Below are 25,129 nucleotides of genomic sequence, written 5' to 3' on the forward strand. Positions count from 1 at the left end.
CATACTTTCTCGGCAAGCGGGCAAAACAAGCGCAAAGCTTAAGGACTCAATAAAAACGTTTAATTACACTTCGGAGACTTCATACAGTGCAACAGTGAATGTTCGCTGTTAATATTCACGAATCCATTTTATCAAATGTTAACTGCATCTGCACTTTATTCCCCTGTCTTTAAATACTCCCATCAGGTTTCCCGTCTTGCCCAGTCCCCTGAAAGTTTCTTCCAATTTTGGCTACAGACCAATGTATCAAAAATTCCAATTGGTCCAGATCCATGGTCCTGGGAAAATGGAAGCCCACTATCCCACCCCCACCAAGGCATTTTAACCAAACCCAATCCCAGTCCCTAAAATATTAGATGGGAAAGTAGGGGCCAGGGGTCCCTTTTAGTAAATGCCCATCGTCCTTTAAAACTGTGTGTGTGACAGAGAGAGACAGACAGAGGAAACAGGTGAAAGGCTGAAATACTGTACAATAAAATAAAACAGAAGAAAGAGTCTGGAGGAGTCTGGGATGGAAACAACCTAAGACATGAGAAGCAGGAGACTACCTCCTGTCCCTGATACTTTACCCACTTTGCAATGGTGGGGAAGGACTGAAGACAAGACTGTAGGGAGGGGAAGGTGTGGAGCTGAGAAAACCAACCTCCAAAGGTCTCACTAGGATGAGTTTAAAGAGAAAGGAGGGACCCCTGGCTTCTATTATGTTGGTGGTTCTTAGGGTAAAGGAGTGACTGAGAGGCAGGAAGATTCATGATCTGTGGGCCCAACCCTTTGGATGACTGTTTGTGAATAGAAATTGGAGGACTCCTGACAAAGCGCAAGGGACAGTCAAAAATAAAAATAAGTGAAAGAGAAAATAACCCTCAAAGATAGAGCCCAAGATGGGCAGTGGTGGTGGTGAAGGTAGAGAATTCAGATTCTGATCTTGCCTGGGGGATAGAATGTGGGGCAGCCATAAGAAATATCAAGGCTTCAGGTAGCTAGCACCTTTCAAATTGGCACCATGGCTTCTCCCAGGGGGTGGGACCAATAAGAAAGTTTGAAGGGTCATCCAAGCCAGATGTCTCAAGTAAAAGTGCAGGGTTTGGTATGCCTTCTTGTCATTCCATTTACTGCACCTCTCCTCACCTGCAACACAAGCTTGGTAGAGGAGGTGTGTGTTGTGGGGGAAGGATGAGGCAGGGAAGGAGCACTCATCATCTAGCTCCCGAGAGCTTCAACAGATCATCTCGGCAGTATCAGGCTGGTAAATGCAGTGGTCCTGGTATTGGGTGAGTTCCTGACCCGCCCTTTATCCGCCTCCAAGCATCCCTCCAGAGGGTACCATGACCGGGATGACTCCTCAGATCGGAGACAAGAAAAACACAAACAGTTCCACATCTCAGAGGCTCCCATTGTGAGACAACATCTGTTTCTGTGAGTCCAAGTGATTGGGGTATATATGTGTGTCATGACTGCCTGGGGCTGAGAACCTCCACTGCCCTCTCCTAGGTTTGGCTCAGCTGGTCGAGGGAGATGCACTAGGGCACACATATACTCCTGTCACTTTCCAAACCAACTACTCTCTAAACCAGACTTTTCAGGGTAGTGTTCCAAGTCCAGTGTGTCCCAGACAGTCTGATCTATTTAGAGCTGTGCCCACCACTGTAGTCATCTGGGCCAGGAGGAAAGAAACAGCTTATATATCCTGAGGCTGCTGGGACTGAAGGGACTGGGAGGGATAGATAACTGGGATTGAGGGAAAAGCTACATGATATTTTTCCACCTGTCTGAGGAAGGGGTGGGCTCTGACTGCAGGATTGGTGCTTTAGCAGGACTAAGACAGTAGCCTGGTTCACAGAAAAATACACACACAAAATAAAGTATCAACATTTCTCCCCAACCTAATAACTCTCCAAACAGAGGATGAGTGCTTTGGAGAACCAGAGGTTTTTGCTGCTCCCACTCCCTGTGCAAAAGTGCCTGGCACCTTGCCCCCAGTGGCAGGGAAAAGCAGAGTAGTCTGGTGGGCAGCTCAGTCCCAAAATAAAAATAAGCAAGCCTAAGAGATGAAGCAGGAAAGGGCTGATGGCAACTGCTTGGAATCTGGGCTGAAAGCCCAAGAGGAAGAACCAGTGGTAGTAAGCAAGTTCTATGTGCAGCTCTTCTCAGGATCTCAGGGACACAGATGGAGGGGGAAGGCAGAGAAGGGTTGGCAGGGGATGGATGGAGTGGAATTGGCAGGGAGAGTGGATTTCCTTAGGGCAGGACAGTACCTGTACTGAATGAGTGAGCCCAGTTTGGCAAGAAAATTTAAAAATGAGAGCAGGGGATCCAGGCGTGGAGCCTCTTCAGCAAGAGCAGTTCAAAGTCTCTGTCCCTGACCCAGGGCCGGACTCGGTATCTGGTGGGGCACCTGAAGAGGGTGCTACCCTCTCCTCTCTGCCCCTGACTCAGAGTAGTGTGGGAAACAGCAGGCTTCTCTCCCCATCACTGGTTACCAGTGTCTTGAGTCCACCAGCTCAGGTCGGAGGCTGAGTTTCTTGAGGCTCTCGTAGCCCACCACAATGACAATGGTTGAGGGCGTGGCTGAGATGATTCTGGCGGAGAGGCCTTTCATGAGGCCCCAAGGCCCCTCTTCTGCCATCAGCTGTCGGAAGGTCAGGATGATGGAGTTCTTGCCCTCAACCTGGAAAAGTCAACGCATTGGAGGACGACGGTCTGCAGTCAAAGCCCCTCTACCCAATCTCCCTCTGCCTTAGGCTAAAGTGGAAAGAATTAGACTTGGGAGTCAGAGGGCTGGACTCTGCTTCTGCGGGACAGTTCAGCACAGTGACTGAGTATGGGCTCTGGTGCCAGACTGCCTGGTATGAATTCTGCTCCACAATTTACTAACAGCATAATCTCAGGTACTTTACTTAACACTTTGCACCCCAGTTTCCTCAAATATAAAATAGTAATGATAATACCTACCCTGTGTGGTTGTTCTACGAAGTAAACAAAAGAATACTTGTAAATGCTGAGAACAGTGCCTGGCAGACAGTAAGTATTCAATAAATGGTAGTTATAATTAATATCATTAGATAAACTACATAGTGATGAGTCTTTGGACCAAGTGCTTCTCTCTGGTCTCAGGGAGGCTGGATTAAATCACCTCTAAGGGCCTCTGCAGCTCTGTTACGGGCCAGGGTTCTTGGCCTTCCCGAAGCAATAGAAATCGACTAGAGGCCAGACAAGAAATTCAGGCAAGGCTTTACTGGGGCCCTTGCTGCACAAGAGGGGAGCAAGAACAAACAAGAGCTTCCTTTGCTTGCTCACTCCCCAAAGGGAGGTAAGCTTGTTTCTTATATGGGGTGAGGGTAGGGGTGTGTCCAGGAGTCCGGCCAGAGGGGTGGCTTAGGTATTTCGCCGCCCCTTAGGTGGTGGTGTGTGCAGGGAGCATGCACAGTACCCTGCTTTTGCTCCCGGCACTTCAAAAGTGGCAGTTGGGTTTTTTGGTTTCTTTGTATGTTTTGGGTCCAGAATTTGCCCCAACTGGGCATGCACACAGTTGTTTTTAGTCCCATATAGTTTCTTTATATTCCATTGCTCAAGGAGAGGTGTGTCCATGTGCAAGCCCTGCAGCACTGCAGCAAAGGGGCCCAGGTCCCAGCCTGTCTCAGCTCTCTCTACCAGTGATTTTGATTCTGATCATCTCGATCCCTCTGAAGCCCCATGGCTAGAGTCCTCCCCCTCCAACCCTGTCATCTCCCACACACCCTGTGACCTGTCTTCCCTATCATACTGGAATCTTTTCTCTCTTTTTTCTTAATAGTCTTGCCCTCTTCTTCCCCCCCACCCCCATACCTGCCACCAAATTATACTTTTAGAGATCACCCCCTTCAGACCTTCAGCCAATGCAGGACAGACACACTCCTTGTTATACTTCCCTCTATTCACAAGGTGGTCCCATCTCTGACTAAGAACGTCTCCCCATTCCTCTCTGCCTCCTTTAGAGCCCTCCTCCACATTCCCCCTTTCCCTTCTTCCTCTGACCACCTGTGCTCCGCTAATCCTCCACTTATCCACAGCCACGTCAAGGGCTTTTTTAGCTATGGCCCTGGTCCTCATATGTGCTGTCTCTTCCAGCCTGGGAACTCCTCAAAGTAAGGACCTGTCCTTTTCCTTGAATCTCCTCATGGAACACCCAGAACAAGGCTCAGGAGAGAATAAGGATGGAACCTATACACTTTATTATTTGCAAACCAATCAGATGCCACTCATTTTCAAACGTGTGGGTCGTGGAGGGGGCGCATACTTTCCTAGGGACCAATACACAGCTGACCCTCGAACAACACGGGTTTGAGCTGCATGGGTCCACTTATATGCAGTATGTTTTTTTCCAGCAGTAACAAGTAACACTACAGTACTAATAAAAATTTTAAAAATAAATAAATAAAATAAATATAATAACTGGGAAGACTTTACCGTTGCTATTTAACCTTTATGGATTGCATATCTCTCTAAACATGTCAAGATATATTCCTGTTTCTCTAAAGTACACACTTGGTTAATTTAAGAATTCCATGCTTACGCTAACATTAAATTTAAAGAGATTATTTTACTTCTCTGGAAATAAATAAAAATTGTACATAGGGGGCTTCCCTGGTGGCGCAGTGGTTGAGAGTCCACCTGCCGATGCAGGGGACACGGGTTCGTGCCCCGGTCCGGGAAGATCCCACATGCCGCGGAGCGGCTGGGCCCGTGAGCCATGGCCGCTGAGCCTGCGCGTCCGGAGCCTGTGCTCCACAACAGGAGAGGCCACAACAGTGAGAGGCCCGTGTACCGCAAAAAAAAAAAAAAAAATTGTACATAGGTAGCAGAGTTACTACACAAAAAATTGAATTTAAAATTGAACTGCCTGCTTATATTACCCACAACGTGTTTAAATATCTTTGACTATAATCTATACCAAAATGATTTAAGTAAAAATTCATTTTTATTTATACTTAAAAAAACCCAAAACACTACAGTACTATGCGATCTGTGGATGGCGAACCACAGATTCAGAGGGCCAAGTTATACTCCAATTTTCAACTATGCGGAGTGTCAGTGCTCCTAAACTCCATGTTGTTCAAGAGTCAACTGTACCTAGATTTACCAGCCACCTCCATCCCAACATCCTGGTATCAGGGAAGCTGGCTTCACCTCCATCTGCTAAGGTTATTTTCCTTCCCTCTCCTTCTCACTGTAACTCAATGACCACACTCTCCTGGACAGCTGTCCTGTTAAGTTACCCAAATCAGATATTAAAATTCCCCCATTCTCTCCACCTAAAGTTTTTTTAAAAATATTTATTTATTTATTTTATGATTGTTTATTTATTTTCTTTTATTATTATTTATTTTTAAATTTTATTATTATTTATTTTTTTATCTTGGCTGCACTGGGTCTTAGTTGCAGCATGTGGGCTTCTCAGTTGTAGCATGCGGGCTTCTTAGTTGCAGCATGCATGCGGGATCTAATTCCCTGACCAAGGATCGAACCCAGGCCCCTGGCATTGGAAACGCGGAGTCTTACCCACTGGACCCCAGGGAAGTCCCTCCACCTAAAGCTTTATATAGCAAAACCTACCATGTGTATATTATACATTATCATTCAGATTCTATTTCCTTGGACTCGGGGCTGTGAAATTGTCATTAAGCTGACTAAAGACAGGGACTATAACTTCTGGACAACACCACCCAGGGCTTTGTCTGTGTTTGTGCTGAGTCCACACAGAACAATCTGTGAAACCTGTTCAAGGACAGTCATTTTCACTGTAGAGAGCACATAGCAAGTGGAGAAGCTAGATAGACTTACGAAATTAACTAAAATCATATTTCTAATAACCACAAAGCTACAAGGTAAGGAAAAGGTGGTTGATAGGCTATGCTATTATGATGAAAGCCTAGAAGAAAGCAGTAAGAATTCCTAGATGCATGGGCAAGGAAAGGAGTAGAGGCATGCAAGGTAGCAGACAGGATGACAGAAACATTCTAGGTGATTCAAAGTGCTCAGCTGGTTTCTGTAGATGGTAAGCATAACCACAAGGAAGAGGCTTGGATGACCAGGAGAAGGCTGGCTAGACTAGAGGGCCATGACACAAAGAGGTCAGGAAATATTGGAGGGCCTCAAGATCACACTTCTAATGGTTTATCTGGGAGGAGGGTAGGGGAGAAGACTGGTCTTACCTGTACTCGGGTTCGGATGACATCCATGGGATTGGTGAGGATGGAAGCAGTGGCTGCAGCCAGAGGCCCCGAGATGGCTTGAAAGACGATGTGAGGGCACTCCTTAGGGCAGAGGGACGAGAGCTGCTCTGGAATCAAGGGAAAAATAATGCCTCAAGACATGAGGTTCCACTCCACACGGGCCCAAACCTTTTCTACCAGTTGGCCCAACGATGACAAACCCTCCATCCTTAGCCACCTTAGACCCTATAACTCCCATCTTTGCTTCCATCTAAACCAACAACAAAAAAATTTTTAAAATAAATTTATTTATTTATTTTTGGCTGCACTGGGTCTTCGTTGCTGCACGCAGGCCTTCTCTAGTTGTGGCGAGTGGGGGCTACTCTTCGTTGCAGTGTGCGGGCTTATCATTGCGGTGGCTTCTCGTTGCGGAGCACGGGCTCTAGGCATGCAGGCTTCAGTAATTGTGGCACGTGGGCTCAGTAGTTGTGGCTCGCGGGCTCTAGAACGCAGGCTCAGTAGTTGTGATGCATGGGCTTAGTTGCTCCGCAGCATGTGGGATCTTCCTGGACCAGGGCTCGAACCGGTGTGCCCTGCATTGGCAGGCGGATTCTTAACCACTGCGCCACCAGGGAAGCCCTGAACCAACTAAAATTTTTAAATCTCAGGCCCCTTCCAGAAGTCATTTTGCATAGGACAAAAATTCCTCTGGAGAAGGGGATTTCAAAACCTCTTTGCTTGCTGACTCCTTTCAGAAATCACTCCTGATGTAAAACTCTTATGCTTATGCTCTACTTTTCACAACTCACTGGCTAGAAAAGCACACACCACATATTTTCTTATACGTGCATTGGATAACTGGTAAGATACATTAAAAATTGGTAACACTAATTGTCTTTAAGGAAGGAAGCTGGGTGACTGTGGTAGGTGAGGAGTGTTTTCACTGCATACCCTTTCTTACCTTTTGAATTTTGAACCATATGAATGTTTTAAAAAATAAAAACAATTACAATTAAAAGAGAAAATCATATCCTACAGTGAGAACTTTTCTTCAGCCTATATCAAGAAAGGAAAATTGGATTTCCCTGGTGGCGCAGTGGTTAAGAATCCACCTGCCAATACAAGGGACATGGGTTCGAGCCCTGGACAGGGAAGATCCCACACGCGGTAGAGCAAATAAGCCCGTGCGCCACAACTACTGAGCCTGAGCTCTAGAGTCTGCAAACCACAACTACTGAGCCTGAGTGCCACAACTCTGCTGAAGCCCACGCGCCTAAAGCCTGTGCTCCGCAACAAGGGAAGCCACCGCAATGAGAAGCTGGCGCACCACAAGGAAGAGTAGCCCCTGCTCGCCCCAAATAGAGAAAGCCCGCGCGCAGCAACAAAGACCCAACACAGCCGAAAATAAATTAATTAATTAATTAAAAAAAAAAGAAAGGAAAATTCATTTTTCAAAATGCTGATGAAGAAGATGGAATAATACCCAGATCCACCCAATCCCAGTGTCACTAGGAAGTTCACCTGCAATTGAATTATTTTGCTTTTCCCTCTCTGGAGGTGAGAGACAAGAGTTCGTTCATTTATTCAACAAAGATTTATTGAGTGATTACCACGAGCCAGTCACTTTGGGTTCTAAAGATACAACAGTGAATAAAATAGCCTCAAATCCCTGTCCTTATGAAACTTACATTCTAGTGGGGGAAAACAGACAATAAATAAATAAAGAGCAAAATATACAACTATGTCAGACATGTTGTGTGCTAATTATAGAAAAAAATAGAGCAGGAAAAGGAGATAAGGAATGCCTAGGGCAGAAAGGGTAGAAGGTGAAGTCTAAGCAAAGCCCTAAAGGATAGTATAAGCCTTATAGATCTGTGGCGAGAACTTTCCAAGCAGAGGTAACATCCTATGCAAAGGCCCTGAGGCATGAGCATGCCTGAGGTCTTTGGCACCAAGGCCAGTATGCCTGCAGCCGAATGAATGAGGGAAAGAACAGTAGATGAAGTCTAAGAGGTAGGGCCCTGAAGCCATTGCATGGACTTTGGCTCTTACTCTGAGTGAGACTGGATGTAAAATAGATTTATCATCTCCAAGGTTCCCTCTCAGTTTTCTCTGTACAATTCAGTCACCATAATACCTTTAAGAATTTCTTCTTGCGGGGAGGAGCAATATAGGGGTAGGGGATTAAGAGGAACAAACAAGGGCTTCCCTGGTGGCGCAGTGGTTGAGAGTTCGCCTGCCGATGCAGGGAACACGGGTTCATGCCCTGGTCCGGGAAGATCCCACATGCCGCGGAGCGGCTGGGCCTGTGAGCCATGGCTGCTAAGCCTGCGGGTCCGGAACCTGTGCTCCGCAACGGGAGAGGCCACAACAGTAAGAGGCCCGCATACCTCAAAAAAAAAAAAAAAAGAGGTACAAACAAGCTACAAGGATATATACTATACAACACAGGGAATATAGCAAATATTTTGTAATAACTATAAATGGAGTATAACGTTTAAAAATTGTGAATCACTATATTGTACACCTGTAATTTATAAACTATTATACATCAACTATACTTCGATTTAAAAATATATATATATATATATTTTTTTTCTTATGCTCCTAGTTTTGGTAATTTACCGCCAGGCAACTAAAGATTAGGAAACAAGTAGGATGGTGGAGGTTGGCAGGACAGAAGCGAGGGCTTCCAAGTCCGAAGGCATGACAGAATTCCTTAAGCCTTACCAGAACCACCTCTCCCCTGGATTTCTAATCACTTTCTTCCCCAGGGTCAGCATACAGAAAGAAACAAAGTGAACTGGTGGCTCTGCCTCAAGGGTGCCTTGTTGCTCCTGAGAAGAAAACATTTCACAACCACTGGAAGGCAGCATCTGGAAAACAAGGTGCTACAAAAGAAAACAGGGCTTCCCTGGTGGCGCAGTGGTTAAAAATCCACCTACCAGTGCAGGGGACACGGGTTCAAGCCCTGGTCTGGGAAGATCCCACACGCCACGGAGCAACTAAGCCTGTGCGCCACAACTACTAAGCCTGCGCTCTAGAGCCCATGAGCCACAACTACTGAGCCCACGTGCCTAGAGCCTGTGCTCCACAACCAGAGAAGCCAATGCAATGAGAAGCCCACACACCACAAGAGTAGCCCCCACTCGCCGCAACCAGAGAAAAGCCTGCACGCAGCAATGAAGACCCAACACAGCCAAAATAAATAAATAAATAAAATTTAAAAATAAATCAATTAAAAAAAAGAAAACAGGAAGAGCCCTCTTTCCAACTGGGTAAAGAAGTCTTCTTGGGACTTCCCTGGTGGCACAGTGGTTAAGAATCCACCTGCCAATGCAGGGATAGGGGTTCAATCCCCGGTCTGGGAAGATCCCACATGTCACAGAGCAACGAAGCCCGTGCGCCACAGCTACTGAGCCTGTGCTCTAGTGTCTGCGAGCCACAACTACTGAAGCCTGTGTGCCACAACTACTGAAGCCTGCGCACCTAGAGCCCATGCTCCACAACATGATAAGCCACCGCAATGACAAGCCCACACACTGCAACGAAGAGTAGCCCCCTCTCACCACAACTAGAGAAAGCCCGCACGTAGCAACAAAGACCCAACACAGCCAAAAATTTACAAATTAATTAATTAATTAATTATTTTTTTAAAAAAGAAGTCTTCTTTGCAAAGATGGCATGTACGCTGAGGCTTGAAGCATGAGAAGGACCCAGACACACAAACAACAGGGGAAAGGCTATTCCAGGCAGAAAGAACACTATCTGCAAAGGCCTTGAGGTGAGAACAGAGCTTGGTGTGTCTCAGGAACTGAGAGAAGGGCAGTGAGAATGGACCAGAGTGAGTAAGGGCAGAGGAGCACAAGACGGGGCTGGAGAAGCAGACAGGGACCAGATCACATAGACCTGTATTGTCCGTGAGAAGCATTAGATTTTATTGTAAATACCCATAAGGCAAATTTTAAGCAAAATTTTAAGCAAAATGGAGTGACAAAAACCAGTCTACTCTCTCAACAAATATTTACTGAGCACTTACAATTCACCAGGCCCTGAGACACACAGTGTCACAGAGTGTGGTACACAGTGGGTATTCAGTAAATGTTAGTTTCCACCCCCTTCCAAGAAACTTTCCAGTCAATTATATCAAAATAAAGCTGGGGGAAAAAAAGTATTAAGAAAAAAGAAGAACCTGTGCAAATAATAGAAGAGATAGGCACATACAAATAACATCAAGGCAAATGTTCTAACTGCCTTAAGAAAGACTGAAGCAATGTCATGGGAGTTGGAAGGAGGGAAAGATCATTTCTGAGTTGAGAGATACATGGAGAGGATGGGAGAGGAGGCAATGAGTCATGATTTCACCAGGGTAAGTGGACCTGGAAGGCATCTAGCAGAGGGATATGAATACAGCAGAGGTGGGAGAGATGATGCACGGTGGAGGAACGGTGTGTGAACTGGCCTGGCTGCAGCATAGACTATACATAGGGAAACAGCAAGATGTTTCACTGAAAAGGGAAGGTGAAGCCAGGCTGAAGAGTTTGGATTTTATTGAGTAAGCAGTGGGAGCCACTGAACATCACAACCAGAGTTTAAAGTTAATCCATTAGGGGGACTTCTCTGGTGGCACAGTGGTTAAGAATACACCTGCCAAGGCAGGGGACACGGGTTCAAGCCCTGGTCCGGTAAGATCCCACATGCCGTGGAGCAACTTAAGCCCGTGCGCCACAACTACTAAGCCTGTGTTATAGAGCCCACGAGCCACAACTACTGAAGCCCTCGCGCCTAGAGCCCGTGCCCTGAAACAAGAGAAGCCACCACAATGAGAAGCCCGCGCACCGCAATGAAGAATAGCCCCCGCTCACCACAGCAAGAGAAAGCCCACGCGGAGCAACGAAGACCCAAAGCAGCCAAAAATAAATAAATTAATAAAATTTTAAAAATAAATAAATAAAGTTAATCCATTAGGGACTTGTGTGTAGACAGGAAGGAAGAGACTTGGAACAGCTAGAAGGCTGATGCAGTGGTCCAAGAGGGTAGGTACAGAGAATGGTTTTCAGGAAAGGCAGTGGGAATGGACAGAAAGTTGGACAAGACATTCCAGGGTCACTAGGACTAGATGTGGGGACAAGGACAAGGGGCCAAGCACTATGCCCAAGGCCTCAGTTTCAGTGATTTGGAGAATAACATGGCCACTGACACATGAAAGTAAGTCAGAAGAGAAAGCCAGCTTGGGATGAAAAATGGTTAATTGAAACAAATTTCAGATGTAAGTGCATGCCTCCAGGTCAAAAGGTCCAACAGCCAGGATGTCTGTCCAGAGCTCTGGACACGTAAGTTTGGGAACAGAAATAGAAATTTTGGACATATTAGAAAAGGACAACTCTAATTGTAAATGAAATCAAATGAGGAGAGAGGGGTGAGGACAGACTCCAGAGAAAATGCTCACGTTTCCTTGGAAGGTTCTCTAACATTAAGATTGCCAGCATCCATTCCCAAAGAATCTGATACAAAGGGTCGAGGTGGAGTCCATGTATCTGAATTTTACCAAATACTCCAGATGAAAGACTGTGTTAAACAGAAGAAGAGACAGAGCTACCACAAAAAAAAAAAAAAAAGTACAATTAGAAAAATAGGAGAGGGACTTCCCTGGTGGTCCAGTGGTAAAGAATCCACCTTACAATGCAGGGGACACAGGTTCAATCCCTGGTCAGGGAACTAAGATCCCACATGCCACGGGGCAATGAAAAGCCCACACACCGCAGTAAAGAGTAGCCCCCGCTTGCCGCAACTAGAGAAAGCCCGTGCGCAGCAACGAAGACCCAACGCAGCCAAAAATAAATAAATAAAATAAATAATTTTTTTAAAAAAAGAAAAAAATGTAAAAAAAAAAAAATAGTAAGGAAAGGCATCCAACTCAAAAGCTATTGCCCATTGCTCCATTGCTTTCATCTTTAAATCCTATGGATTTTGTCCCTCCCCACCTTATGATTCTCTGCCAATATTCCACTAAACTTAGTTGATCCTGATTCATCGAGAACGTCCTACAGTCATATACTTTACTTGTCTGATTCCCTCCACTATAATATTAGCTCCTTGAAGGGAAGAACCATGTCTTACTCATCTCTGAATCCTCCTGGATTCAAATGTTTGCTGTATGAATGGTCCAGTCTCCCATTAAATCACTCATTCCAACATGCACAGAGCAAAAGCATCTCTGTCTATTAGTGACCATCCTCCACCCCCACCCTCCTGGTCCCTGCTTACCTGCATAGAAGTGGTAGAAGGGCCACCAGACAGCACTGTTTGGGATGTAAGTAAGCAGCGAAGCCACATAGCCCCGGTAGAAGCCACGAAGTCCATCAGCCCGCAGGATCTGCCTGATGATGTCCTTGGTTTGGCCAAAGGCAACTACCCCTTGTCCCTTTGGATTCCCTCGCACTTGGAAGCGGCCCATTTTCTCACCCTTGCGCTGCATCATCAGGTGCTGGGAGACCACATCAATGGGCACTGTGATGCTCTGAGCCACGAGAGAGGCCGAGCCACCGGCCACCAGTGATTTGACTGTGTTGCTCTGGCTGTAGTCAGCTACAAACTTCCGGGTGAGCTCATAAGTAGTAACATAGCACTGGCCAGATATGAGGGTGAAGGTGTTGACCAGGAACCCCCGGTAGAGGCCAGTCACACCATCTGCCCGTAGGATCTTGATGAAGGCATCAAAGGTCCCATGGTAGAGGCTCTTGCCTTTCTGAACCTGCAAGCGAGTGCGGATGAGGGTGAATGGGTAGACACTGACACGGATCATCATCGTCATTGCCACACCAAACACGTAGAACTTCTTCTTGTCCAGGTGTTCCCACTCGATGATCTGGATGTTACGTTTGTCCTCCATTGTGTCTGGAGACCTGGGGATTTGAGCAGGGTGGAGGGAATGTGAAGGAGATCAGAATTTGCACTTTCCCCTCCTGGATGGGCTCTGAAACCCCATTCTCAGGCTTCAGCTCCTGGGGTACTCACTTCTCCAAAGTTTAGACTTCACCCAGTCTGGCTCTGCCAACCCCTGCCTGATTCTTCCTTCATGGATCGGGATAGTGCCCTCTTCTCTCTCCTTTACCAGTCTGTCCCAATTCAGGACCCCTCTTCTGAAAATTGTTTCTTACCTCAGTGACTCCCGTGGGCCCACTCCCACCTCAGCTCCCTACCCCCAGCTTATCAGATCAGCTATTCTGGTCTCTCTGCCTCTGCCCAGGCCCTGGTGTCACGGCCCATTCTCCTTTTCCTTCTCTAGCTCACCCAGGCAGCTCAGGATGCTGTGGGCAAACCAACCACCTGGCCTTTAAGTGGGCTAATGGGATGTCACTAAGTGACATTCTGGAGGTTCCTAAAGGCTAAAGGGAAGTGCTCCATTTCTGACACTCCTGGGCCTACTGAGGAGCCATGGCCTTTGGCCTTGGGCCTTTGAGCCTCAGCAGGGTGCCTCTTTTACCACCATTTACCAGCTGACTCACTTCACTTTATTTCTGGTTTCCTGTGCTGGCCCCTCTGAGCTCCTCCTGACCCACATTCACTACACTTACACCTTCTCCAGTCTGCATTAGAAGAAAGTGCAAGGAAGAAGACAAGTGGGGCTTTCACTCCACAGGAACCCCCCCACACCTCCCTTCCTTCTAATGAAAGGAGTTAGAAATTTAGGAACAAGCCAAAGGTCAGAGTCCTCTTTGGTTATTAGATAACTTACTCTAGAGAAAGAAGAGAACCACCTGAGAGCTAAGCAGTTTCCCTGAAGAGTCTTAACTACAGGGTAGAGAACGTGCTTGGCCTCTTTCATCCCCAAGCATATAAATAATAACCTCAGCCCCTAGGTAGCGAAGGGAGATTCAAGTGACAGAAAAGATATAGAGACTCTGCCTTTGAGAAACTCAGTCTCTTCAAGGGGACACAGTATCCCTCTGGGGAACGGATATAAGACACAGAGATAAAGAAACCAGGGCAAATTAATGTACATGTGGCCCTCATGTTAAGTGTATCCACTGACTAAAGTTTCAAACAAAACTAATAAGGTTACAACTGTAATAACTGTATAAAATCAGGAGCTTTCAACTTAAGGAATGTCAAATGAGGGGCTTCCCTGGTGTCGCAGTGGTTAAGAATCTGCCTGCCAATGCAGGAGACATGGGTTTGAGCTCTGGTCCAGGAAGATCCCACATGCCACAGAGCAGCTAAGCCTGTGTGCCACAACTACCAAGCCTGTGCACCACAACTACTGAGCCCGCATGCCGCAACTACTGAAGCCCGCGTGCCTAGAGCCTGTGCTCTACAACAAGAGAAGCCACCACAATGAGAAGCCCGTGCACCACAATGAAGTGTAGCCCCCCGCTCGCCGCAACTAGAGAAAGCCCGCATGCAGCAACGAAGACCCAACATAGCCAAAAATAAATAAAATAAATTAACTTAATTTTAAAAAAAAAAAGAAAGAAAGAATCCGCCTGCCAATGCAGGGGACCTGGGTTCAAGCCCTGGTCCGGGAAGATCCCACATGCCACAGAGTAACTAAGCCCGTGCGCCACAACTACTGAGCCTGTGCTCTAGAAACCTTGAGCCACAACTACTGAAGCCCGTGTGCCACAACTACTGAAGCCCATGTGCCTAGAGCCTGTGCTCTGCAACAAGAGAAGCCACCACAATGAGAAGCCTGCGCACCGCAACAAAGAGTAGCCCCCACTCTCAGCAAGTAGAGAAAACCGGCGTGCAGCAGTGAAGACCCAATGCAGCCAAAAATTAAATAAATGAATAAATAATTAAAAAAAAAAAGAAATGTCAAATGAGAGGACATCATATATTGGACATACACATAGTGACAATGTAATGTGCTCCTGTGTAGGATACTGGACATTTTCAGCCAGAAGGGGAAAGTGAGAAGTTAAAGTCCAGGAAGCAGGAAATCAGGGCCTCCCTAAGCTCTGAGAGAAATCCTTAAGGGATGGGAAAGGAGGTGGCCACATCAAAAGGACAACTCTAGAGAGGTGAAGTGTTCTACACAGGCAGTCCCAGCACCAAAGCCTTGACAAATCTCATGTCAAGTGTATAACCAGAGTTCATCCTCAACCACCTTCCCCAACCAAAGGTCCCAACCAGCCTAAGTAGCTTCTTGGTTTACCATATAAGTCAGTGGGGAAGCAAGGTTAGCTTTTTGGAATTTCCTGAGCTGGACTGCATCACTTTCATTAAAGTATAAGATACCTGCAGTGCAAACTGAGTACATGTGAGCTGAGGGAAAACCTCAGCTTCAAGGTGAGGCATGGGTGAGGCACATGTAACCAAGACAGGCTTCCTGGAGGAGGACAAAGCAGCTTGAATGGAGGAATACATGTGGACAGTGAAAGGGAGAAAACAATGGCTTGAAACAACTGGGTTGACCAGAACAGAGAATCTAGGCCATGGGAAATGAGCTAGAGATGGGGTTCTAGGAGGAGAACCCCTGGAACACTGATGTGCCACTTGCTGTGGGCAAAAGTGGCCCTTCCTCCAGCCTCAGCCCAGGACACCCATCAAGTCCAGTGTGGCAAACTTCTCCTTTAAGGTCCTTCAAGAGAAGGGGATCACTGTATCACTGACAAACAGGGTGTTTGGCATCCAGGGTCCCAAGGTTATGTGTCCATTTCCACTGAGAGAGGAGGAGAAGAGAGAGAGACACCTAGACACCTATTACCTCAAGTAATCCTTACAACTTAACCTCTACACAGTTAAGACACTTCTGCTGAGGAAACTGAGGTACAACAAATAGGTTAAAAGGAACAAGCCCAAGGTCATACAGCTGGTTAGCGGAGGCAGGATATGAGCCAAGTTTGCTCCTCTACTCCATCATGCCCTCTACTCCATGGGAGTTGAGGAGTTCCAGCACAAATCACTCTGTTCAGTATAAAGCCAGGTCATTCCCACCCTTGGGAGGCAGAATTAATGCCCTCATGACTGCCAGTCACCCAAGGGTTAAGCATAAGCTCCCGGCAGCAGATGCCCAGGGATTTCTCTCCGCTTTGTTCCACTGAAACCAAGAGCTGCCTCTGCTTTCCCAGCGTGCTTGTGGAGTGACTGAGCTGAGTGGCTGGGCAGGCCTGTTGTCATCACAGGACAAATACGGCAGGGCTCAAGCAAGGACTCCTGCCCAGCTCATGGATACTGTGTGCTGAGCAGGGCAGAGAGCCAGAGCCACGAAGGACTCTGTTCTAGGACCTGGTTTTGTGGGCACCGTCTCAACTTATCAAACTGAATGACAGAGTGCCAACAACTCCTGATGAGAAATCCTACAGCAGCACCCAGCACCCCATTTCCCCACTTTCCTCCATGTCTCACATGTGCCAGTCTATTTTAAATTCCCAGAAAGAAGGGAGGACTCTCCACGGCCAAAGCAGGTAATTTCTATCATTACCATGGTGACAGAAGAAGCCACTAAGGGTCATGCCACAGAGGGCTGAGCCTCTACAGTTGAAGGGGAAGGCACTGCACCCACCCCCTCTATCCCTTTGAAAGGTGGGTTGCTCCTAAAAGTTGGGATCTCAACCTGATCCTTGTTATTTAACCTCCAAACTTCCCGCTGAAATATCAAAACCAGTTCCTTGTGTTTCACCCTCTGGAAAATCCTCCATGCAGATACCTGTATGCTCACTTCCTTCAGCCTTCCTTTCTTCCAATTCAATCAGCCCAGCTTCTTTATGGCTCTTTCCCAGATCCTTATTTGTGTTCATGGCTCCAATTCTGAATTTTCCCCCATCTTTTAACACAGCTTAGACACAAAGGTTAAAGTGCTTCATATGGAGACCCAACAGATGACCCAGGATGTCCTGAAATCATCAAATGAGATGTCAGAGGCAGAACCCCCACTGCTGAGCCCATCAGAGGAAAGGGACAAACTGGCCCAAGTAGGTATACCTCCCTCTCCACTTCCCCTCTCCCTGTACCAGAAAAACCACACCAGACTGTTCACTGGGTTCTGAGATAAGATTCTGGTTCAGGACAAGGCAGTGTCACCTGGAATGTAAGGTCATTTGATGAAAAGAACACTAGTAGTCAGGAGAGCCAAGTCTGAGTTCCACTTCCATTACCTACTAGTAGGATTGGAACCAAGTCACTTCTTTGAAATTCAGTTTCCTCATCTGTGAAATGGGGCTAGTAAAGCCTGCCATAGCTATGTCACTGTGGTGCAACTCACATGAGCTAATGTGTGAAAGCACTTTGTTAACAGCAAAGCACTTCTACCATTTCAGAAAGCTCTACTGGACAGTGCTGCTCTAAATCTTTGCTACTCAGACCAGCAGCATGGGCATAATCTGGGAGCTTGTTAGAAATACAAAATTTCAGGATGCTCCATAGGCCTGCTGAATAAGAACCAACACGTTCACAAGATCTCTGGGTGGTTAATACATATATCAGAGTTTGGAAAGTATTGCCTTAAATATTAAGGATTGTCAGTATTATAACAATAACAACTACTCTAGGAGTCCAGACCATTATGACTAGGTTAGGAGCCCTCTGACTCCATCCTGACTTGTCACCAGGACTGGGCTCAGTGATGACTTCTAGACTTATTCAAATCTTTTCAGTCAACAACCCCCCCCAAGTCAAATAGCCACCTACAACTCCTGACAAGACATCCGTGGGGTTTGGTCCCCTCTTCTGTGCTGGAAACATCTTTGCTTCCTCCTTCTGTTCCTCTGTACTTCTTACTGCAACTGCATCAAGGCTTTGCATCCTGGGAGCTATCTACCACATGAATGTGAATATATTTACATGCTTGCCCACCTGTCCTAATGAACATGCATTTCCTTAGGGAAGTTCCCTGGCATGCCTCTAACCTCTCCCTTCAAGACAACCTCCCCTCTGGGGCATGAAGCGATTTCCATCCAGCCTTCCTTCGGTCTTCCATAGGTGCCCACGTGATCCCTCATGACAGACACCACATGACAGTCCTCTTCACCTACTCCACATGACACCCCCTTTAAGCTGCTTCTGTCCTGGCCCCCGAGATGCCTCTCGCCATGCTTCTTTCGCTGTCAGCGAAACTCATGCTCCTCCGACAGGAAAAGATGACTCGTTAGAGTCGCCCCTCATTCCCCAAACTGCGTGGCGGGCTCCCACTGAATTGCAGCCGGCCACTGCAGGCACCCGCTGCCTCCCTGACAGGTCCAGGTCCTCGGAGACCTTAGTCCTCAGGCACCCCAAGCCGGTGGTTTCTTACTTTCTCACATCAGGGCGGTTCCGCCCCGTCTGAGGTGAACTCCAAGCGCGGATCTCTAGGCCGCAGCTCCCACTCTATCCTCTGTTTCGGGCGACTGATGGCCTCCGGTCGCATCTTCCTCCATCTCGACCGGGCTCCCGGTACTGACGGAACCGGAAATTGGGACTTTGTCACTCCCGCCCCCTGCGGGGGGCGGGGATGAACGGTGTGCAACTCCACCAATGGCGTTCTGAGCCTTTAGCCTTTCGCCCCGCCCCCGCAGCAAGGGTGGAAGGTCCTGGGAACCATCTTGAATGCGGGCAGAGGCCACGCCTTCATTGGCTTCGACATGCCCTTAGCTCTACAGCGCATGCGTTGTCTTTCTAATTCTTGGAAATTTAAAGTCACCCGGCGCTTCTTGAAGATCTTGTTCTAAATGGGGCACCTTGTGTTTCCGATCTATTGGAATCCTTAAATTCAAATCTAATCTGTAAATTTTTGTGTAATTTTTCTCATCTATAGAGCCAAAACAGAGGCCAGTGTGCAGCAGGAAAGACTAAGTTTAGACAACCAATTTTAAGGTTTGGGAACTCAAAAAACTGCAGGAATAGGGAACATCCTGGAGGCGGAGTGGTCTCTTCCAGCTCTAAAACTATTTGCTTATGCATGGATTTAAAAGAAGAGGCAGAGCCTTTTAAATAAGGGACTGGGAGGCTGGGGGTGGAGATTCATTTCAAAATAGATATTTCTACAACTCAACAACAAAAAGACAAACAATCCAATTTTTTTAAATGGGCAAAGGACTTGAATAGATGTTTCTTCAAAAAAATGACCAAAAAGCACATGAAAAGATGTTCAATATCATTAGGGAAAAACAAATCAAAACCATGAGATCCCACTTCACACCCACGAGGATGGCTAAAATTCAAGCAAGCAAGCAAGCAAACAAGAACCTAGAAAGTAACAAGTGTTAGCAAGGATGTGGAAAAATTGGAACCCTCAGACATTGCTGGTGGGAATGTACAATGGTGCAGCTGCTGTGGGAACAGTTTGGTTGTTCCTCAATATGTTAAGCAAAATTACTATATGACCAAGCAGTTTCGCTCTGAATATATACCCAAAAGAGTTGAAAACAAGAGTTCAAACAAAAACTTGTACACAAATGTTCACAGCAGCAGTCTTCTTCACGATAGGCAAAACGTAGAAACAAATGGTGGTATATCCATACAATGGGATATTACACAGTGAATTTAAAAAAAACAAAAAAAGGAATGAAATATGGATACATACTATGATGTGGATAAATTTTGAAACCATTATGCTAAGTGAAATAAGCCAAACACAACAGTCACATATCGTGTAATTCCATTTACATGAAATATGCAGAACAGACAAATCTATACAGACAAAAAGCAGGTAAGTGGATTAGTGGTTGCCAAGGACTGGGGGGAGGAAGAGTGGGGAGTGACTGCTTAATTAGTACAGAGTGTCCGTTTGGAGTGATGAAAGTGTTCTGGACCTAGATAGTGGTGATGATTGTACAGCACTGTGAATGGCTAAATATCACTAATAGTAAATTTTATGTTATGTGATTTTACTGCAATTAAAGAATTTGATACCTCTAGGAAAGGTCCCTCCTGAACAACAGATTTGTACTGACAATTGCCTCAAAATATCTAATGGACATTTCAAGCTTAGTGTGAAAGTTAGTTTTATGTCAATCTGGCTAGGGCTATAGTAAGTAACTAGTTATTCACTAATAGGTGTTGCTGTGAAGGTATTTTGTAGGTGTGGTTAACATCCACAATCAGCTGACTTTAGGTAAAGATTACCTTGATAATGTGGGTGGGCCTCATCCAGTTAGTTGAAAGGCCTTTGGAGCAACACTAAGGTTTCTCTGGGAAGAAATTCTGCATCAAGACCTCAGCATGGGGCTTCCCTGGTGGCGCAGTGGTTAAGAATCCGCCTGCCAATGCAGGAGACACGTGTTCGAGCCCTGGTCTGGGAACATCCCACATGCTGCAGAGCAACTAAGCCCGTGCGCCACAACTACTGAGCCTGCACTCTAGAGCCCATAAGCCTCAGCTACTGAGCCCACATGCCACAACTACTGAAGCCTGCGTGCCTAGAGCCCGTGCTCCGCAACAAGAGAAGCCACGACAATGAGAAGCCTGCGCACCGCAACGAAGAGTAGCCCCTGCTCACCACAACTAGAGAAAGCCCGCTTGCAGCAACAAAGACACAACACAGCCAATAAATTAATTAATTAATTAATTTTTAAAAAAAGACTTCAGCATGGCCAGGGTGGGGGGAGAGATAAATTAGGAGTTTGGGATTAACACTGCTATGTAGAAAATAGATAAACAACAAGGACCTACTGAATAGCACAGGGAACTATATTCAATTATCTTATAATAACCTACAATGGAAAAGAATCTGAAAAAGAATATATATATATATATATGAATCACTTTGCTGTATGCCTGAAACTAACACAACATTGTAAATTAACTATACTTCAATTTTTAAATGGTAAAAAATAATAAATAGGGCTTCCCTGGTGGCGCAGTGGTTAAGAATCCGCCTGCCAGTGCAGGGGACACGGGTTTGAGCCCTAGCCTGAGAAAATCTCACATGCCGCGGAGCAACTAAGCCCGTGCGCCACAACTACTGAGTCTACGCTCTAGAGCCTCTGAGCCACAACTACTGAGCCCACGTGCCACAACTACTGAAGCCCGCACGCCTAGAACCCGTGCTCCATAGCGAGAGAAGCCACCACAATGAGAAGCCTGTGCGGTGTAACCAAGAGTAGCCCCCACTCGCCACAACTAGAGAAAACCCGAGTGCAGCAAAGAAGACCCAATGAAGACAAAAATAAATAAATAAATAAATAAATAAAGACGGCAGCATCAACGCCAATGTTCATAACAGCACTATTTACAATAGCCAAGACATGGAAGCAACCTAAATATCCATCAACAGAAGAATGGATAAAGAAGATGTGGTACATACATACAATGGAATACTACTCAGCCATGAAAAAATATACATTATATATATAAATAATATATATTATATATACATATATATATCCTAATGGTTCTGTTTCTCTTCTCTGAAGAATCCTGACTGATACTTAGCATGTCAGAAATGGAACTCTTGTTTGTCCCTGAAATCTGACCTACCTGCTCTCTTATTCATCTCAATTCATTGGCAACGCCATCATTTTGGCTGCCCAGACTGAAAATCTTGGAGCCATCCTTTTCTTTTTTATTTATTTTATTTATTAAAAAAAATTTTTAACCAATTTTTTAAGTTGAAGTATCATTAATTTACAATGTTGTGTTAGTTTCAGGTGTACAGCAAAGTGATTCAGATAACTATATATACATATATTCTTTTTCAGATTCTTTTCCATTATAGGTTGTTACAAGATATTGAGTATAGTTCCTGGAGCCATCCTTAAAGGTTCTCTTTTTCTCGTATATCACATGCAATCCATCATCAAATACCATTGGCTTTATCTTAAAAATATGTCCAAACTTACAGACTCGGAGAAAATATTTGAAAACGATGCAACTGACAAGGACTTACCTTCTAAAATATACAAACAGCTCACACAACTCAATAACAAAGAAACAAACAACCTGGACTTCCCTGGTGGCGCAGTGGTTAAGAATCCGCCTGCCAATGCAGGGGACATGGGTTCTATCCAGTCTGGGAACATCCCACATGCCATGGAGTAACTAAGCCCATGCACCACAGCTACTGAGCCTGTGCTCTACAGCCCGCGAGCCACAACTACTGAAGTCTGCACACCTAGAGCCCGTGCTCTGCAACAAAAGAAGCCACCACAATGAGAAGCCCGCGCACTGCAACGAAGAGTAGCCCCCGCTTGCCGCAACTAGAGAAAGCCTATGTGCAGCAACGAAGACCCAATGCAGCCAAAAATAATTAATTAATTTTTAAAAATATCCAGTCAAAAAATGAGCAGAAGACCTAAATAGACATTTCTACAAAAAAGACATACAGATGGCCAATAGGCATATGAAAAGATGCTCAACATCACTAATTACTAGAGAAATGCAAATCAAAACTACAGTGAGCTACCACCTCACACCATTCAGAATGGCTCTCATTAAAAAGTCCACAAATAACAAATGCTGGAGAGGGTGTGGAGAAAAGGGAGTCCTGCTACACTGCTGGTGGGAATGTAAATTGGTGCATACACTATAGGAAACAGTATGGACGTTCCTCAAAAAACTAAAAATAAAGTTGACATATGATCCTGTAATCCTATTTCTGGGCATATATCTGGAGGAAACTATAATTCGAAAAGATACATTCACCCCAATGTTCATTGCACTATTTATAATTAGCCAACCTAAATGTCCATAGACAGATGAATGGATAAAGAAGAAGTGGTACATATACACAATGGAATATTACTCAGCCATAAAAACGAACAAAATAATGCCATTTGCAGCAACATAGATGCAGCTAGAGATTATCATACTAAGTGAACTAAGGCAGACAGAGAAAGACAAATACCACATGATATTACTTATATGTGGAATCTAAAATATGTCACAAATGAATGTATCTACAAAAAAGAAACAGACTCACAGACATAGAGAACAGCCTTGTGGTTGCTGGGGGTGGGGTGGGGAGAGGATGGAGCGGGAGTTTGGGATTAGTAGATGCAAACTATTGTATATAGAATGGATAAACGACAAGGTCCTACTGTATAGCACAGGGAACTATATTCAACATCTTGTGATAAACCATAATGGAAAAGGCTATGAAAAAGAATGTATGTATATGTGTAACTGAATCACTTCGCTGTACAGTAGAAATTAACACATTGTAAATCAACTATACTTCAATTAAAATAATTTTTTTTAATGTTCAGAGCTTGACCACTTCCCATCACCAACATACTAACATCCTAATCAGAGCCCCCATCATCTATCACCTGGATTATTCCAGTAGCTTCCTCACTGGTTTCTTTGCTTCCACCCTTGCTTCTGGTATGTACCAATCACAATAAAGCAGCCAGAGTGATACTTTTAAGCTTTAAGTCAGATCATGTCCCTCCTCTGTTCAAAATCCTCCAATGGCTCCCCCATTTATTCACAGTAAAAGCCAAAGTCTCTACAGTGGCCTACAGGGTCCTACAATCTTCCCCCATGCACACACAGCATCTTTCTCATTTCATCTCATTCCTGCCTCAAGGCCTTTGCATTGGCTGTTGCTCCTGCCTAGAAGCTCTTTCTGCAGGCATCCACATAGCTCCTACTTTCACTTACTTCATTGTTTCATTGTTCAAACATCATCTTATCAATGAGACCTACTCTGAATCCCCTATTTAAACTTGTAGACACTCCTTCCACTCTCAACCTTCTTTCTGCAACTCAAATTTTTTTCTCCATAGCACATCTCCATTTAAAGTACTCTATCGGGGGACTTCCCTGGTGGTCCAATGGTTAAGAATCCACCTTCCAATGCAGGGGACGTGGCTTCGATCCCTGGTCGGGGAACTAAGATCCCACATGCCATAGGGCAACTAAGCCCACGTGCTGCAACTACTGAGCCAGCGTGCCACAACTAGAGAGCCTGTGTGCTGCAATGAAGAGCCCACATGCCACCACAAAGATCCCACATGCTGCAACTAAGATCCGATGCAGCCAAATAAATAAATACTAAAAAAAAAATAAAATAAAGTACCCTATCAGAAGTTCCCTGGTGGCCTAGTGGTTAGGATTCTGGGCTTTCACAGCTGTGGCCCAGTTGGGGAAGATCCTGCAAGCCACACAGCCAAAAAAACAAAAAAAAGTTGTTTATAAAGTACCCTATTTATTTTACTTATTTATCTCTCTCCTACACTACAATGTAGGCTCCGTGATGGCAAGAATAGTGTCTGTTTTGTTCACTGATCTGCCCTCAGCACCCAACAGTGCCTGTCACATAGTAGGTGTTCAGTAAATATTTGTTGAATAAATGAATGGATTTCAGCACTGAGAGAGTGTTTACCATATGTCAGGCTCACAGAAACACAATGAAAAAGCAGCACTGTATGAAAACGGTTATACTGAAGTGTGCATAGGTCACTAACTCTGCATGGGAGGGTAGAGAAGAACACACAGATAAGATGCTGTTCTAGAAGGGAGACACAGCATGCCCAAAGAACCTCACTGTTGGTTCCTCTACGCAGAATGTCTATTCATCTCTGTGTCCCCAAGGCCTGGAATAGTGCTAGGCACTCAATAAAGCTTTCCAGAAAGCTGTATAGAGGGCCTCAGGATTTACAAGTAGTGCCTAGATGTGGATGGAGGAGCTGGAGGCAAGCCATGCCATACGAGGGGTTTTCATTTTTTTAATTCTAGATTTAATGAAAAGCCATTTAGAGTTTTAGGCAGGTTTTTTTTCTTTCTTTTTTTTTTTTTTTTTTGCGTTACGCGGGCCTCTCACTGTTGTGGCCCCTCCCGTTGCGGAGCACAGGCTCCGGACGCGCAGGCTCAGCGGCCATGGCTCACGGGCCCAGCCGCTCCGCGGAATGTGGGATCCTCCCGGACCGGAGCACGAACCCGCGTCCCCTGCATCGGCAGGCGAGAAGGTGGCAGAGGCTGGTCAGGGGTCAGCTCTGGCCGTCATGGTCAGTGATCTGGGCCTGTGGGAATGGAGAGGTGCTGAGGAATTCCAGGGAGAGAGAGGAGGAAGAGGAGAT

The 25,129-nt window shown here is 45.7% G+C and overlaps 1 protein-coding gene across 14 annotated transcripts; it reads right to left on the bottom strand.

Annotated features, from left to right (window-relative positions):
- Positions 1 to 40: 40 nt before the first annotated feature.
- SLC25A44 (solute carrier family 25 member 44) lies at positions 41 to 18,583 on the bottom strand. 14 transcript variants are annotated; one of them, XM_049695242.1, is made up of 5 exons: positions 18,424 to 18,583; positions 16,843 to 17,029; positions 12,459 to 13,096; positions 6,192 to 6,319; positions 41 to 2,668 (listed from the first exon to the last, which is right to left on the bottom strand). In XM_049695242.1, the coding sequence occupies exons 3-5, from the start codon at positions 13,081 to 13,083 to the stop codon at positions 2,477 to 2,479; spliced, it is 945 nt and encodes a 314-aa protein (XP_049551199.1). In that variant the 5' UTR covers positions 13,084 to 13,096; positions 16,843 to 17,029; positions 18,424 to 18,583; the 3' UTR covers positions 41 to 2,476. The 14 variants fall into 14 exon arrangements, 9 of the variants coding, with proteins under 9 accessions (XP_049551199.1, XP_049551195.1, XP_049551200.1 ...); XR_007470503.1 differs by having other exon boundaries at positions 2,529 to 2,668; positions 6,192 to 6,314; XM_049695243.1 differs by lacking the exons at positions 41 to 2,668; positions 6,192 to 6,319 and adding exons at positions 2,675 to 4,757; positions 8,535 to 8,581.
- Between the last annotated feature and the right edge of the window lie 6,546 nt (positions 18,584 to 25,129).

The sequence above is a fragment of the Orcinus orca genome, chromosome 1 (assembly GCF_937001465.1).
Source record: "Orcinus orca chromosome 1, mOrcOrc1.1, whole genome shotgun sequence".
Lineage (NCBI taxonomy): Eukaryota > Metazoa > Chordata > Mammalia > Artiodactyla > Delphinidae > Orcinus > Orcinus orca.